The sequence below is a fragment of the Macaca fascicularis genome, chromosome 6 (assembly GCF_037993035.2).
Source record: "Macaca fascicularis isolate 582-1 chromosome 6, T2T-MFA8v1.1".
In the NCBI taxonomy this organism is placed as follows: domain Eukaryota; kingdom Metazoa; phylum Chordata; class Mammalia; order Primates; family Cercopithecidae; genus Macaca; species Macaca fascicularis.
The window spans coordinates 138,785,810-138,803,230 of record NC_088380.1 but is presented as its reverse complement, the minus strand read 5'-3'; the positions used below and the strand labels follow the sequence as shown (position 1 = coordinate 138,803,230).

Here is a 17,421-nt window from a genome sequence, read left to right as displayed (position 1 = left end):
GCTCAATCACGCTCTCCAGGGGAGCAATCGCTCCAGAGGCTGCCAGCACCCCCACCCCCACCCCGCTAGTGTCGATGATGGCCACAGGGGCCTTTCTCACACCCCGCTCACCTTTGCACACACAGTTCCCCCCCTCACCCGTGTAGAGTTCGTGCCTCCCTCATCTCTTAGTTCTCAGCTAACACCTTCCCTGACCCCACCCAGGTCATACCTCCTGTCGTCGCGCCTCACGCAGCATCCTAGACCTCACCTTCGTATTACTAGAGCTGCCCCGTTGTGATTCAGGTCTGCCTTCCACCCAGGCTGTGGCCCCCTTCAGGGCAGCATAGTACCCATCCTGCTCACCACTGCACCCAGAGCCTAGGACATTCCTGGCATCTGAGCATATGCTACTGCACTCGGGAGCCATGCATGGCCTACGCAGCAGGGTGGCAGGCCAGGTGACAGGTTCAAGGTGGAGCAGAGGAACTTTATTAGAGGGACAGGGCGAAACATATTTACACCGGCCGAGTAGGGACCTTAAGAAGCAGGGGCGGGAGCAGGGGCCCAGCTCAGACGAGTTCCACCTTGGCGTTGGGGTACACCGCCACCACGTCGTAGCCCTCGGGCGGCTTCACGCGTGCCTTGGCGTGGCTCTCACAGTAAAGTCGCTCATCCAGAAAGAAGTAACCACGCTGCTTGAGGTTCAGGCCGCAGTCGCTGCACATGAAGCACTCGGGATGGTAGAGCTTGTCCCGCGCCTTGACGATGGTGCCCCTGATGCGGGGAAGACAGCGTCGAGTGACTGACGGGTTCGCGACTGCGCCCGCATCCAGGGCCCTGGAGGGCTGGGGTCCGGGAAGGGCAGCGGGGGCGGTTACTCACACGATGCCGTGGCCGCAGCGCGTGCACTCGGGCAGCCCCTGCAGGCCGCTCAACGGAGAGCCCAGCTTGCTGGCCGTGGGCTTGAGGTTCCGGGGTCCGCCAGGCCCGGGCCGCTCCCCTGAAACCCGGAGCGTAGGTGGTATGAACGGGGTAAGGAGGTCAGAACTCCATTTCTGCGGGGTGTTTGGTTGGGCGCCGGATGGGCCATCGGCACCGAGACTGGGGAATGGGTTTAGCGGGCGTGGGGTGAGGGGCAGCGACAGGGGGTGGAGTGGGAATCACGAAACGAGGGCGTAGCAAGGGTGTAGCAAGGGTGTGGGACCGGGCCGCAGAGACCGAGGAGGGCAGGTAACTGGGAGGAGGGATGTGGGGTCGCTAGGGGGCAACCTGGGCACTGCAGGAGTGGGAAGGCAAGTGGGGACAGGTGGCAGGCGTCTTACCACCCTCGCCGGCCTCTAGCATGCCCTGCAAGTAGCGGAAGGAGCCTGACTGCTTGGGCTCCACAGCCACGGACTCCGCCGGCTCCCGCAGCATCCTGTACACCTCGGAGCCCAGGTCGACTCTGCAGTCCCGGCTCCGTGGGAGGCCTCTGGCTGGGTCAGCGCTGGGAGGGAGAAAGAAGTAGAGGAGGAAGGGATGCAGTTCCAGCCTTCACTCTGTGGACTCGGGTCTGGTGAGGCTTATGAGTCAGAATGCAACCAGCTGAGACCCAAGGATCAAGTGTCAGGGGTCAGGATGGGACTGGGTGAGATTTGAGGGATCAAGGGTTAAGATGGGCTCTGGGCATGGCACCGAAGGCATCTCTGCGCTACCTGGGGGGTGGAGACACATGCAGGGTGCTCATCTGGGCTGGCAGGGTGGCCTCGCTGCTGCCATTGTGAGGGACTGGAAAGCGAGGGGGTTGTCCATATGGAGATCCCAGGCTTGGTCTGCCATCTTCTGGCCCAGTCCCGGTGCCTGAGGGCCGCCTGCTGGTTATTGGGCTGCCGTCCTATGAGAGAGAGGCCTAAGGCACTGGGAGACCCTCTGGCCTCTGGCCATTCCTTGTTCACCCCACCTCCACCTTGCTGTGCTGTGCCAGGTGGTGGATGCCAGCTGGCTACCTCTGCTCTGGCACCTCTGGCCCGTGGTACTCAGTCAGGGAAGGGATTTCTAGGGTAGGACTGGGCCTGGGGACTGGTTCTGCCCCTGCAGAAATGAGAAATGTCCTTGGAAAGTCAGACACAAAAACCTGAGCAGCTGAGACTCAGCCTGAGCTTGTGAGCCCTGCAGTGGTTCTGCCCACCACCACTCATGAAGGGACAGTACTGGGGCAGGACTATCCCAAGAAGCCTAAGGTCAGTGTGGCTACAGCAGGGTATATGGCCTTCTGGCAGAAGTGGCCCTGGTGCCAAGCCTTCTCACCTGCCTGAACTGTGGTGGGTACTGGGTGGGCCCACGGCTGGGAACTAAAAAAGGTAACTCTTGTCCTACAGCCAGGAAGGGTCCTTGACTGTCATGTGTCCAAGGCCCTTTGGGCAGGCTGAGGCTCAAGAGCGCCATTGTCAGGTCAGCCCTTTCTGGGCCTACACCTGTCCCCTATTTCCTGCTTTCCAGGCCACAATGAGTAGCCTTCTGCAGGCACAGCAGATGAAGGGCAGAGACCAGGCTAGGGCTCAAGGCTCTCTGCCCCACTACCCCACAGCCAGCCTGGTGCCCATGGCTGAAACATTTTGGGGGGTGTCCTGAACCTGCCCCCTCAGCCATGAGGAGAGGGCAGTATCTCTGTGTGTGTGGGTCTGAGTGGGGACTGGGGATCTTTGTCCCTGCAGAGTCCAGAGCTGTGCTGTTCCCAGCTTGCAAGTGCACACAAGCACACCCACGGCAATGTAAACAGGGGCATGCAGACTCTCGCAAGTATGTTTCAAAGACACACACATGCATAAGGACAACACATATGCACCTGCCAATCTTCCTACATAAAACTAACCACACGCACATGGTTACAGAGACTTGGAGTCAGCACTGGTCACCCTGGGAATGGCCATGGTGGCCTCCATGGCTGAGACTGGGCTAGCAGCCAGAGCAGCATGATTTTAGGATGACTTCTGAGTCCAGGCCATGGGTAGGTCTTAGCCTCAGCCTGGGAGTGACATGTAAACCTCCTCTGCTCTACAGTGTGGACACAGAGCGCAGTGTGGACAGGAAAACATGCCTATCGTAGTGGGAAGAGCCCTGGTTTGGACTTAGGCAGCTCTGACGCATAGTTGAGCCTGCGGGGTTCTGCCCTGACTGTCCCCTACTTTTTGCATGGTGGGAACCTGGGGAACAGGCAGACCAGCAGTTGGGTGGGCCCTCCTCCATTTCCCCCACCCCAACAGACAAACAGGAGGGTCTTACTGCCCAGGTGGCCCCCATCAATGCAGCAGCAACAGGAAAACCCTTATTCACATCAGGCCCAACAAAAACCCCTGAGAAACCTGAGCGCTCTCACACATGTGTCTGTCGGGCAGGCACGCAGGCAGGGCTGGCCTCTAATGGGGACCAGATGGGCTGTGGCCAGTGGGGGTGGGGCTGGGCCTCTGGGTGGAGGTTTTGGTGGGAGGGAGGAGTTGGAGGGACTGGGACTGGGAGGAAGGAGGCCCTCACTCACCCCTACCCAGCAGGGTGGAGGGGTCCACTGCAGGGCAACAGAGCCATTGTCCCTCCCACGGCCACCCATGCAGTTGCCTCTCTAGGCCTGAACTCTGTGGTTAGGACACACATGGCTACCTCAGTTTTATTTTGAGTCCCAGGGTTATCCCCTAACTGGGCAAGTCACTTCACCTCTCTGAACCTGTTTCTTTATCTATGAGCTGGGGAATGTGATGCTTTCCACATCAGGTTCCTTGTGGCGATGAAATAAGACAATTGCACAGTGCCTGGCACAAAGCACATACTCATTGGATGAATGGCTGTCAGGGGAATTCCTGGGCCCCCAGTCCTGGATTTTCCCCCTCTGTGGGTGGTGCACCTCGTACCATATGCTCCTCTGCTCTGAGAACCAGCCTGCTGCCCACTTGGTTGTTGAAGCCTCAGTGGATTTTTCAGCAGGATGGGGGTAACTACCTGCTTTGGGACACTCAACTTGGAGGCAGGCGCTGAGTCCAGATGAGCAGGTGCCACCTCCTAGAGGCTCAGTTCTAGCTCTCTGCTGGTCTGGGGAGGACAGGCTGAGTGTGCAAGGACTGCCTGCTCCACCTGACTTGCTTCTCCCTATCACCTGGTTCTCAGCATAATTGCCATTCCCTCCAGAAAACCCTGACTTATTACCATCCTTCCTCCACCCTGGGCTAGGCCAAGTACCTCCTGTGTTCCCGCAGGAGGCCTGAGAGAAGGAGGTTCTCCTATGGCCCCAGAGGGAAGGTGGGCCTGAAGTTCCAGCTGGCCCTGTCCCATCCCACTCGGGGATGTGTGCCAGGGCACCTTGTGCTGGTCCTAGGGCCAACTGTGGTTTCCTTCTCCTCCTCAATGGCTCCAGCTAGCTCCACCCCCTCCCCAACACCCCCACTCAGGCAGAGGGTGGGAGCAGCATGGGGACAATGGGCCCTGTGTCTGTGTTAGTAAGGACTCAGCCCTGCAGGGGCAGGGTGGGAGTGTTTTTGTCACCACCCATGGAGTCCATGACCTTTTAAGTACAAAAGTGGGGCAGCAGCTGAGGGGCTGCCCTGGTGCTTATGGAAACTCCCTCCTTCTCCAGTGTGAGCCACTGGCAGCCTGGTCTTCAAGGGAGTCAATGAGAATAAGTGTGGGGGCAGGGGGAGCTGCTCTACAGTCGCCAGCCTCCCAGGCCCACCGGCCCTGAGCCTCTCCTGGAAGACTGAACCCCCTCCCCACCCCGTCATATCCATCCTGGCACTGCTGCCTCTGAGGGAGGCTGGGCCTCATGCATGAGCTTGGGGCCTGCACTATGCTGCTCCCCTCTGCCTGGCCCATGGCAAGCCTGGCTCATTTGTCTATGCCAACATGTACCCCTGCCCCTAAGGCCTGGGGTCCATAGGGCCACCAGAGCAAGCTTCTGAGACACAGATGTGGCCGTGGATCCCTGTAAGAACAGCTGAGGTCCAGGATAGAGAAGCCCAAGAACCTTTCTGTGGTCCTGCCCCACCACTTTATCTCTCACCTCTGTCCTCTCACTCCTCCCACCTTGCCCTCCCTTCCCCTGGACCTTTCTTTTCTCTGAACCTGTGGTGCAACACCTCACCTCTGGGCCACACTTCCTCTCCCTATACCCCTTTGCCTGCCTTACCATTCCTAGGCCTTCAGGTCTTGGCTTCAATACCCCTTCCTCCAGGAAGCCCTCTTTGACTCCTTGTCTGAGTCATGTGACTACTCTGGGCTCCTTTGGCCCCTGGCTTCCCCTAGCCCAGAACTTCTAAGTCCCTTTCCCCTGCCAGAATGGGCACTGTCTGGAAGGTGGTAAGCATCTGGCTTCAGAGATGCCAGCCAGGCAGGGTAGGGAACAGAGCAAGATGGGATTGGGGTAGATGGTGAGGGAGAAGCTGAGGCACATCCTTCCCTCTGGTTCAGTGAAGCCTCTCCTTGCCTTGGCCCCTTTTCTTCCATGTTGAGAGGGTGGACAAAGGCAGGCTCAGGAGGCAATGGTCCCACATGCTGGGTCCCATGGTTCTGGCTCCATCACAGACCATCCCAGTCTCCTTGCCCAAACTCTGTGGCCCAGTGATGGCTCTGGATACCTCAGCCATCCCCACTTGGCTACTCCTCATGCCATGGCAAAACAAGGCCCTAGAACAGCCTGATCCCCTCACTATTCTTGAGGACAGGACCAGAGATATGACTCTTATCACATACAGAAAGGTGACTGGGCAAACAGGCCTGCAGCCTGAGTTCTGCTAGAAGCACCACAGGATGACCAGGAGAGAACTTCAGGCTTGGATAGGGCACCCAGAGGAGTGTCCCATAGCCTGAGGTCACTCCACAGCCTGAGACTGCCACCAACCTCCCCTGCTATAAGCACAGTGACTTCTTAATGGTCTGGCATTACTGGGCACCACAGTGAACTCCAGCTGGCTGTGTGGTAGCCGCAAACCAAGGCCTAGCCCAGCTCCTGGACGTCATAGGCACCTAGGTCCAGAATCCAGGATTGTCTGGAGCAGAGACAGAGCCACGCAGGTGCTCATCATCTGAGGAACATGGGATGGGGTATGGGCATGGTCCAGAGAAAATTTCTGCTTCAGTCTTTGTCTTGGGTATCTGAGAGCCCCAGTGAGGACACTCAGTGCAGGTGAACTTGCATGCTGGCCCCTCTACCTTGGGCTCACTCTGAGCCAGGCCAGGCCAGGCAGTGTCTGTACATACCTGGATCTCAGGGTCGATGTGGGTCCTGTGTGCTTGAGCCTTGCTGTCATCAGGGGCACTGGGCCAGCTCCTGCCCTCAGGCCTGTGGCAGAAATTGTGATGGTCAGATATGTCTCCTACCAAGGCCACCATGCCTGGGAGCCAGGATCAAGAGGGGCTGGGCTCTGGGCTGTGCCCTGCAGGTAGAAGGACACCACTCCAGTGCTTTCCCCTGTACCACAATGGTGACTGTTGTGGCAATGAGCCACAACTCTAGCTGCCATCCTCCTGGGGCAGGGCTATATGCTTCTGCCCCCATCAGCTGCCCAGTCCCTCTCTGGTCTGTTCCTGGAGAGGTTGCAGGACAAGCCCTGTGGCTTCCCTAATCTTCCACCCTCTTCGTGGCCTACAGAAGCTCAGTTCAAAGAGGCCCAGCTTACAGCACTGCAAGTCAGGCCTCACACATTGACCAGCTAGAAGCCTATCCACTCATCCTCTGGGCATCCGTAGATGCCTCTGGAGGGGTGTGGGGTCAGGCGTCCATCAGCTCTGGGGTAGGTGGAATGGAGGCTCCGAGGGGTGTGTCTTTCCTCCCGCTGCTGCTGCCGGCAGAGTCATCACTGAGTCTGCCCAGCCCAGATGGGAAACAGGCCATTAGGAAATTCCTGCTTCGCCATAGAAACCAAAAGCCAAACACCACTCAGGAGGGAGAAAAACATCGTAAACCTGCCATAGGCAGGGCAGGCAGGCCGAGAGGCTACATGCCTAGGGCCCAGCCCTATCACTCAGTAGCCCTGTGAGAAGGCAGGCCAGGAAGGGGCATGGACCCTGGACTGGTGGGTGGGTGTGAAGTGAGGCTGGTTAGACCAAAGGGGAATAATGTCCTCCAACTCACCCAACGAAGCCTCCTGAGGCTTCTCGAGGTCTCACTACTGACATAGTAGCTTACCCCTGCCACTTCTGCCCCTTCAGTTGAGGGTTTTAATAATCTGTCTACGCCTATGGTCCATACTCTGCACTTCCTTGCCTCTGCCCATTCCTTAGTCCCTTGGAGGCTACCTCTCTACTCCAGGCCTTCTGTATTAGAGCTCTGCTACTCCAGGGCAACACCAGCCCCATAGTCCCTGTCTCTAGCCCCCTCAAGCAGGCTCCCAAGTGGCTACCCTAACTCACAGCTTTAACTGTGGCCTCTGCCTACTCAGAGCTTCTCTTGGATAAAGCTGGGACATCTTGTGTGGCTATTTGGCCTTAAACTTCCCTGAAGCTCTGCCCAGAAGAGCAGTAAAAGCCTGACATCTAAGGGTCAAAGGGCACAAAGTACCCAGAGCCATTAATGTGGCCCAATGCATCAGATCAGAATGAAAGGCTTAATCATGCGTCAACCCCCATCACAGTCTGGGCTCTTTAAACAAAATGACAGGCAAAGAGTAGGCTGTGCAAAGGTACCTTGGGCCACATGTGATGGACAACAGGGACTCCATCAGTGGCCTCAGTGTTGAAGTTGATGTCAGGAAGGTCCTGGACCTATAGAACATGCCCAGGAAGTGTGATTTTGCTTGGATTGTTGGATACCTGGCTTTGGGCTCAAAACAAAACAAGCCCATTGGGGAAGCTGGGCCTTTGATACACTTTTCATTCTATGGGGAAGTCTGTGGGGGGATTAGAGCTCGCTGTACACAAGAGGGCAGGTAGGGAAGCTGGTCACCGTGGGAGTGAGAGCACAGAGTAGCTCACTCCAGCCAACTCAACAGGCTGATTCTGTGCAGAGCCCTTGCTGTGTGGGTGTGTGTCGTGGGGGCGGGGGAGTGTCTTTTGGGCCCAGGCATAGGTCCTGGCATAGCAGGCAAGATAGGGAGCAGAGTCAGAAAGCTTGCAGGTGGGAAAGTGTCCAGTAGAAGAAATGCTGGCTCAGAGGGTCAAGGTGGCCCTCATGTCTTGATTCCCCACAGTTTGCATGCGTGAGGGTTGGAGATGGGGGCTGCAGGGCAGGACTCAGGTTTTCACTCTGACTGAGCAGGCCTGGTACATCATCATCACTCAGTGTCCAGATCACAAGATGGTCCCTATTTTTGGTTGAGGAAGTTATGGGCTCGAGACATTAAATCACTTGCTGGAGCACAGCAGAGTTCTCTCTGCCTCTCTCTCTTTTATGGGTAACTTTATGTGTCAGCACAGCCTAATTCTCAACCCAGCTCTGTAATAGTAGAGAATGTGCTCTCATCTGCTCCATGGCCAGTGACATTTTGGGGCTGAAATGCCCAGAGTGGAACAGGTCAGTGGACCTCTGGCTCCATCCATGCCTGGTTTGGAACAAAGGACCGGGGAAGGAAGGAAGGAAAGAAGGAGGGGGACCTCCACCCCACCACCCTCCCCTGACATCATACACTCTGGGAAGCTCCTGACTCAGGCCCCCTCTGAGGCACTCCTCCCCGCTACTCCACTACCACTAGGGCTGCCCTTGTTCAGTCACACAGAGACAAGGCTGGAGGTGAGTCAGAGGCCAGGATCCCAGCCAAGCCGGGGAGGCTTCAGAGGCCACTCATGGGCAGAGCAGTGCTGACATTTCCCCCATCCAGCCTGTATCTCAGTCTGGAGGAGGGTGATGAATGTGATCCATTTATGAGAAAGGAAACCCGGGCTCATAGAGGTCATCTGGGCACCTAAGGCTCCAGAGGCTGGATGAGGACCAGCTTTGCTGAACTCCAAAGATGGAGCATCCTCACCATGTGCCAGGTAGAGCATACAAGGTCCTGGACTTGCAGCTGGGCCCACTCAGTGCCACGGGCACAGCCAGGGGCCCTGACCCCAACCCCGATCTGGCCATGGGCCAAGCACAAACAAGGGCGACCTCACAGGCCTTTCCACTATGTTTAATGGCTCCAAGCCAATGGCTCACCTCCCACCCTGCCAGCTCAGAGGCATGGTTAGCTGTGTTGTGGTTTGGGGAGGCTTTGCCCACACACTTCCACAGGTGGTCATGGAAGTCCCCATCAGCAGTGAACATGGCAGAGCTGATAAGTTATGCCTGACTTCTGTGGATCGAGATGGGCAGGGGAGTGGGGAGACCCCACTCAGCCAGGCTTAGTCCAACTGCTTTTCAGAGTAAAGACCCAGGACCTGAGCAAGGCTGGGTCCCCCTACCCCCACCCCCGGTGGACCTTCCATCCCAGGACCATTTATGGGGCACAGATGGGGCTTGGCAACCCCCTGTCCTCCCTTCTTGATCGGCTGCACAGCATTACACAGTCCATAGCACGAACTTTTCCCAAATCCGTATTTAACCAGGGCAGAGTGTGGGCCACCGTGGGGACAGCTGTGGCAGGGCAGCTGTGGGGCTGGTAGGAGTGGTCAGCAGCCAAGTAAAGGGTCTGTAGTCTTAGGAGAGAGCCCTGAGGTCAAATTTTGCTACCCCACTCCCTCTCTATGTGACTTTAAGCACCTTCTAACCTTTCTGAGCCTCACTTGTCTCATCTGTGAAGTGGGGACTACACTAAATTTTACCTTTTTTAAGTTGGTAAATGAGGGTTAAATGAGGTGTTGCACAAGAAACTATTTTGAAACGGTCATCACACTGGTCACTCAGGGGAGGGGAAAGGACTGAAACAAATGTCCCAGAGACTATTCAAGGTCCTATTTCAGTTGCCTGCAACACTTGCTGTAAGTGCCCCAACACACTTCTAGTCTAAGTTAAAAGGGGATTTCTTCCCTTCTTAAGCTACAGCTCTAAACAGTGTCTGCCAGGACCCCATGAAAGTACTACTCCTTGGGACTCTTCCTGGATGGGGTGCCCAGGAGCTGAGCTGTGTGAAGCTGTGCTCACCCAAGATGCTGGCTGCCCATAACTGCCCACCTCGTCCCGCCATCCTCCCAGCCCAGCCCACCTGTGCATACCTGCTCACAGACAGCGTGAGGTGATCGTGGCAGCCCTTGATGCGGTTCTGTGCCTCCAGGTGTGTCATGAGCTCTGTGCTCTCACCATTGATGGCCTGGATCAGGTCTCCTGGACACAGGGCAGCCAATGCAGCCTTGCTGCCAGCATGGACCTGCGGGCAGACAAGCCAGATGACTGGGCACAGTCATGATGTGGCCTTGCTGCAAGCTCTACTCTAGGCCTCCTCCAACCTCAGAACCTAGCCAGTGTGGCCTGCTACCAGCATGGCCTGTGGATGGGCAAGCCGAGAGGCTGGTTGAGGTCCCCATGTAGCCTGGCTGAAGCCTTGCTGGAAACACCTCCAACTCCAGCACCTGGAGGCTTGGCAGGGCATGAGGATATACGAGAAGGGCTTCCTCTGGGCTGGGACAAGTGGATGTTGTTCTTGCAGCCTGCATGTGTGCCCAAGGACATGCAGGGGCCACAGAGACACATGGAGACATATGTGCTCACAGATACATACAGAGCATGGACGTGTCACAGATACCCTACACAGACAAGGCCCCAGCCAGGCAGACCAACCCCTTGGCCTAACATTCAAACCCTTAGTGATCTTGCCTTCCTACTTGCTTGATCTCAACTCTCATCCCCACCTCCACACCCACACTCTGTCCAGACCATGTGAATGTCTATGGGGTGTTCAGAAGTACCATATGTCACTCACCTCCACACTTCTGCAAAAGCTGTTCCCTCTACCTGGAACATTCCTTTGACTCCCACATCCTCATCTTTCAGATCTCACCATAGACGCCACTTCCTCTGGGAGCCTCTCTGGGATCTCACTACCCTGTGTGCTCCCATAACCACCTTTCCCCCTACATTGTTCATGTTAATACTTCATTGTAATTAAAATGGGAAGGTCTGAACATCACCTCCCTGGGCAAGTCCAGGGCCATCCAGTTCCAGCTGCCAGCCTGCACTTGGGGGTCAGAATTCTAGCTCTATTTCCCCTGCAGGACAGGAACTCAGGCTACCTCAGTGCCACTACTGACCTCTCAGGGTCAAGCAGTGTTCACACTTGGAAGCTCTTACAATGCTGGTCAACGGAAGAAGGCTAGGATGGGGAGTGGAGTTAGACTCGCAGAGATACCTAAGTAAGCAACCCAGGGGAATCCAGGCAGTGGAGCACCCCTCACCCTGCCTTGGCCCCAACATAGCCTTTAGAAATAGATTTCTTACCCAGCCTCTCCAGCCAGTGCCCAGCTGGTTCAAAAGCTGCCAGTGACCTCGTTCTTTTGGGTGGGAGCTCCTACTGGTGGGAACTCCTGGAAGCCCAGCTAGGCTCAGTTCAGCCAGGTCTCAGTAGTGAGTGGACAAAGCTGAGGTGCTGGCAGCTCCTTGGCTGGAGGCTTGGTGTTGGCACTGCCCAAGCTGACCTGCCCTGAAGTAGGCGCTTCAAGGAAACGTTCTTCTGAAGCATGACACTCTCAGCCAACCAGGCAATCATGAATGTTCACTTGTAGGGCCCGGGCACCTGTGCAAGCCTGTCATCCTGGGGGAGACACCCACTTGGCACCATCCCACCCTCCCCTCAAGGCCCTCCTCCGCCTCTTCCCCTTCATGGATACCTGCCTTGTGCCAGGGCCTGGGCTCTATGCTTTACCCATAACTAGCTCACAGCAAGCCCTCAACCACCTGGTGAGGCAGAGGCTGTTCTCATCCCTTTTTTACAGAGGAAGAAAGAGAAGCCTGGGGGAGGGGTGCCATGCCTTAGTCCCCACACTGGAGAGGAGTCTTTCTTCAGGGGGCGGCTAACTGCGGCAGGATGACTCAGGCAGCACAAGGGGTGCATTCAGGCTTCTGTGGGCGGAGGAAGTTTCTTGAAAGCAGGGGTGGCTGGGATGCTGCCAGCTCTATTGAGCTAGGGGAGTTCTGGTCAGAGAGGGCGTGAGGCCAAGAAATTGTGACTCTCCCAGCCACCTTGACATGCATTATCTCATTAATCCTGAAGGCAAGCCCATTTCCTAGATCAGGAAATGGAGGTCCAGAGAAGTACAGAAGGATAGTTAATTGATAAAAGATTGAATCAAGATTTCAATCCAGGCCACCCGGTTCCAAATTTAAAACTACGCTTTTAACACCTGTACTTTTCTTCCAAAAGGGGTAAGGGAAAAGAGGGTATCCGAGGGAGAGACAGTGTTCCAGGCAGAAGGACCAGCATGTATAATGGCACATCTGGAGAGAAAGTAGAAGGAAGGTTGTATGGCCTGAGCATCACGAATGAGGGGAGAGTGGAAGAGATGAAGTCAGAGAACAGGCAGGGAACAGATCTTGCAGAGTCTTGTACACCCGAGTGGGAAGCTGGCATTTCTCCTGGGTGGTTGGGAACCATGGAGGGCTCTAAGCAGGGAAGTCAGAGGACAGAGTGGAATTCAGGCCGATCCCTCTAGCTCCTAAGCACAGGATAAACAGAAAGAAGGAACAGAGACAAGAACAGTGAAGTGAGGTGGGCGGTGAGGGCATGAATCAGCCCCTCACCGGTAATGGCTGCATTCCCAGCCCCTGATCCACCCAGTCTAGATGTTGTGGTGGGCTAGGAGTCCAAGTCAGAACCAGGTGCCACATTGTCCTACACAGTCACAGCAAACTCGACTGCCTGGATTCCTCTTGTCTCCACTCTGCTTCTCTGGGTCGATTACATTAGCCTCTCTGTGCCTGGGTCTCCATCTATGTAAGGCCAGAGGGAGTCCTTACTTCTAAAAGCTGTTGTAAGGACTACTTGAGAAAATCAGAGCGTGTAAAGCCCCCACAGGAGGCTGGACATAAGGTGGTGCTCATTCCAGGGACTGGAGGGAGCTGTTAACAACACGCATTAGGGTGGGGCCTGGCACACCCTGGATGCTTGGCCAAGGCCAGCCATCATTATAGGTTGTGGGGAAGGAGCCCCAGATGATGTTCTTGGGACTCCCCGAGGCTTCATCGGCTGAGATTGCAAGCCCCCAGCCCTGCCAAGCTGACAGCCTCCTCCCTGTCTGCGTGAGGCTGTCCCTCCCTATTGGGTCCTGGGTAGGGGAAGTCCTGGAAGCAAGGGAGGGGCTGGATCTTGAGCCCCCTTGGTGAAGACACTCCCACATATCTTCAGTCCCTGTAGACCTGCCCCGGAGGTACCTGCGAGGCAAGCTGTGGCCTGTGCCTCCCCAGCACTGTAAATCTCCCCAGATCCCACCCAAACCCAACCTCAGCCATCCTGGCTCCTAGGGCCTGAGCTGCTGCCATGTGACTCTGGGGGACAAGGGAGGCTCTTCCTGGCAAACCTTCTCCCAGACTGCCCGCCTGCCTGGGGCCTGCATCCCCAATCAGCTCCAAACAAGGCCGTTGCTGCTGCTGCTGCTGCCGTAGCCGAGGCTGTGACGGCTGTGACGTGTGGAGGCCTTTCCTCCGCGGGCAGGCAGCCGCGTGGGCAACAGATGTCTCAGCTCCCTGCCGCCTGCAGCCGTCAGCCTCCGCCACTGAGCCTGTCAGCGGCCTCACGCCCAGGGTGCCTGGCCAGCCTGCTTAGTGCCCCCACCAGCCCCCTCAGCGGACACACAGCATGACACACACAAGCAGACACAGGCTTGCACACACACACACACAGCAGGAATCCAATAGGAAAGAGGGAGATGAAAGGCTCTGGGATGTGTTGAAGGCCCACCTCACTCAGCCCCAGGGACCTGGCAGTGAGGGCAGATGTGGGAAGCCTCCTAGGACAGCTGGGCCTGCCTGTCACCCTGGCCCCCAGAAACGGGACTCCATGATTCCATGCTCCACCTGGTGCCCACCCCCTCCCAAGAACTGGAGAGAAGTCTCTGAAAGCCCAGCCGGCTTGGCCCAGCCCCCACGGCAAGAGGTGGCAGTAGGGTGGGGGAAGGTGCTTCTCTGTGCCTCTGACACAGGCCCCCAAAGACAAGATGAGCCTGTGTGGGAGCAAGGGATGGCCGTCAGATGGTTTCAGGTCATCTCCTCTGCTTCTTCCAGACTGAGAGCCGCCAAGGGCAGGGCCTGGGTTCTCTCCTCTTCTGTCCCTTAGGCTGGGGCCCCCCAAGGGCAGGGTCTGAGTCCTCTCTTTTGGCCCTCCAGACACGAGGACATCAAGGCTGGGCCAGGATCCTGTCTCCCCTAGACAGGCACCCCCTTGAACAGGGCCTGAGTCACCTCCTCCACTCCTCTATGCTCAGACTAGCCAGGCTCCAGGGCTGTGCCCGCTCCTTTTCCTTCTCCGTGGGCAAGGCAGGGCCCTGGGAAACTTAAGGAACAGGCCTGAGGCTGTCCTGACCCTAGGCTTTGTGTCGTCTTGTGGGGAGGGGTCTCACAACCTCACAGTCAAGTCTCCCTTTCCCCTGGAAGCCAGAATTCCTCCTGGTCACTTCCCCTTAGGGTGACTGAGGTCATGAATGAGAGACTGACTCATGCCCAAAGTGGGAAGCGGATGGACCTTTCTCTTCTCAGATTCAGCCAGGACCCCAGACCTCCCTGGGTCACCCAGCTCTGCCAGCAGGGACCCCTGATAGGGGAAGGGGGGATTCTAAATCATTTTGCCCCAGATCTTCAGGCAGGGGTGAGTGAAAAGTTTCTGGGCCTCTGTAGAGCTGTCTAGACCCCTGGCCCATCTCCGCGGGTCCTTCCCGGGTCCACAGTGGCTCCCCCAGATGAGGCCAGCGGGGAGGTCGGTGCGTGAACTCTTGGGAGATTCTCCGCGGGATCTGGCAGACAGGCCCAGCGTGGGAGGAGGGCGGCTGCGGCTGCCTGCCCTGCCTGGAAGCCGCCTCTACAGCATGCGGGGCACCCAGGCCCACCCTCCGCCTTCAAGCCTCGGATACATCGGGGATCTGGGTCCCGGGCGGACCGCGAGGACCGAGTCTCAGACCCGGGACCGCCCTGCCGCCACGCAGCCGCCAGACTCACCCGCGAGATGGTGAGGGGCGCGCTGAAGTCCCGGCCGCCCACCAGGCGGAAGCCCCAGGGCGAAGGCCCGCGCAGGGTCACGGAATGGGGCATCGCGGGCCGGAGCCGCAGCCGGAGCTTGAACCGGACTCTGAGGAGCCGCCGCCGCCGCCGCCGCCGCCTGGACGCCGCGCCCCGCCCCCGGCCAGCCAGCCCCGGTCCCCCTCGTCCCAGCCCCCGCCCCCGCTCCCTGCGCGCCCGGATTGGCCCCGCGGCCGGCCCGACCCTCCCACTTCGGGGGGCTCTGAGGATCCGCCCTCAGCCTCGGCTGCCTGCAACCCGGCACCCCCGCCCAGCTCTGAGACCCCCGAGTTCGGACGGCCCCGACGGCCTGGATCCTGCTCGGTCCTCGGATTTGCCGTCCGCGGACCCAAACCCGGCTGTCGACACCGGCCCTTTGAAGTCGCTTTTAGGGAAGGTGCTCCAGCCGGAGGAGGGATGGAGGGCCCACTTGGGGGATGGGGCTACGCCCAGCTCAGATACCTCCTCATGGGCCCGACTGGCAAACCCGCGGCCCATCCTCCCGTGTGAGAAGCCCTCTGAACCAAGAACCCTCTGAACCAGGGGCCTGAGCAGCACTGGGCCAGGGACGCAGACCCAAGACGACAGCAGGCAGCGCCAAGCATGGGAGTGGGCACAGAAAGGTCCTCAGACTAGTTTATGGAGGCCAGTAAGGCTTCCTGGAAGAGGTGGTCCCTGACTTGTATCTGGAAGCAAGGTGTCCCTACTTCCCCAGGACACTCAGGTCTTCTCTTGCTGCTTGCAGGCTCCTCGAAGGCCACCTCCCTGTCTGCACAGCCCCCTCCCCTCCTCCTTTGCCAGGAGCTTTGTTTCCCCAGGTCTCCTGAGAAAGGAGCAGCTGCAGCGGCTGGGGTTGTGGCTGTGCAGTGTGAAGGGAAGAAATATATGCAGCTCTTCACTTTGGGCCCTTCTCTCTCCAAGGTCTTCTCTCCATTCCCAACCATTATCCTCCGGGGATGTACTTGAACAGCCAATGCAGATGCCATGGCCCCACTGACCTCCCTCCGGTTCTCCGGGCCCTTCTGTCTGGCTACATCAGGGCGACACCATTTACTTTTCCAGACCCTTTGGAGGCCTCTCATTTAGCCCAGATCCTTAACCTTATGTGTCCTTTTAGCCAAGCTGTGATAAGGACCCTGCTCTTCGGCTCCTCACAGGTGGTGGGATGAATTGAGTCTGCTGGGTCTCTGACAACCCCCAAAAAGGAGAACTGCTTGAGAGGCACAAACCTAGGGCAGTCCAAGGAAGGGAGTGGCCCTTCAGGGTAGAATGTGGGTGCCTCCGTGGGAGGCAAGATGCTGCTATCTCTTCACTGGGAGAGAAACAAGTGGTGTGTGGTAGCAGGGTGTATATGGGAGTGCATTTGGGGTGTGTGTGTGTGGGCGCATGTCTGAATCCATTAGAGCACCAGCCACTGTGCTGTTCTCCATCACTTTGTCGTGGAGGAGGTTTCTGCTCAGCCCCATGCAGACTTAGACCACAAGTGGAGAAAGGTGGAAGGGCCAGCAGGAGAGCTGGTCACTGCATGGTCTCTCTGATGTCTGTAGGCCAGAAGTTTCCCAGGACTTAAACCCTACTAAATGGGGTAGAGAGTGGGGGGCAGCCATCCCTTATCACTGGCTGTCCCGAGGGTTTGGTGTACAGCATGGCTTGTGGTCAGAGGCCTGTCAGCCTGGCTCCAAGAGTCCTGGTGAATGTAAACCGTACAGACCTTTGCTGGGGAACGGGATCCTCAGGGGTCTGTGGAAGCTTCCGCCCAATGCATCCCAAAGTGAATTCCTGAAACTCCTCTTCATACTTTGCTTGCTTCCCCCAATTTTGCATCCCAAAGACTGCCCACACTCCTCGCCTCCATCCTGAAATTCCCTCATTACCCGTTTACTTCTGTCCGGGAGAATGTGAAGTGGTCCTTCTGAGTGTGACCTTCCTGGCCCCTGAGTCTCTGGGCAGTGTAATCCATCTCCAAAGGCTTCTGTCACAGGGTTGGAGGTGGAGGTGGGGTGGGGACTCTGGATGACTTTTTTAGAATCTGGTCCATAAACTTCCCCATTTCATCATGCAGCGTTCTGGACAGATTGCAATGATGCAGGATCCGCATCCAGGCCAGTCATCCCTCACATGAGTTCATGATGACATCCCTGACTTAAGAGAACATCAGAGGCTTACTTCTGACTGTGCCTTCCCACAGGGGAGATGCCAGGTCAGGTTGTGTATCTGGAGTTTGGGGGTGGCCCTTCATAGGGGCCATACTGTGAACCCACTCGTAAGGTACACTGAGTTCTAGGCAGCAGGTCAGACAAGCTGCAGATTCTATGGCTTCTCCAACTCTCCTGAAAGTTCTTTAAGGAAGCCCTCAGATTTCCTTT

The 17,421-nt window shown here is 57.3% G+C and overlaps 1 protein-coding gene across 2 annotated transcripts; it reads right to left on the bottom strand.

Moving 5' to 3' along the window:
- Positions 1–448: 448 nt before the first annotated feature.
- On the bottom strand, positions 449–15,166 carry PDLIM4 (PDZ and LIM domain 4). 2 transcript variants are annotated; one of them, XM_005557720.5, is made up of 7 exons: positions 14,996–15,166; positions 10,072–10,223; positions 6,202–6,283; positions 1,677–1,855; positions 1,305–1,468; positions 865–982; positions 449–756 (listed from the first exon to the last, which is right to left on the bottom strand). In XM_005557720.5, the coding sequence occupies exons 1-7, from the start codon at positions 15,086–15,088 to the stop codon at positions 552–554; spliced, it is 993 nt and encodes a 330-aa protein (XP_005557777.2). In that variant the 5' UTR covers positions 15,089–15,166; the 3' UTR covers positions 449–551. The 2 variants fall into 2 exon arrangements, with proteins under 2 accessions (XP_005557777.2, XP_045250831.1); XM_045394896.3 differs by lacking the exon at positions 865–982.
- Between the last annotated feature and the right edge of the window lie 2,255 nt (positions 15,167–17,421).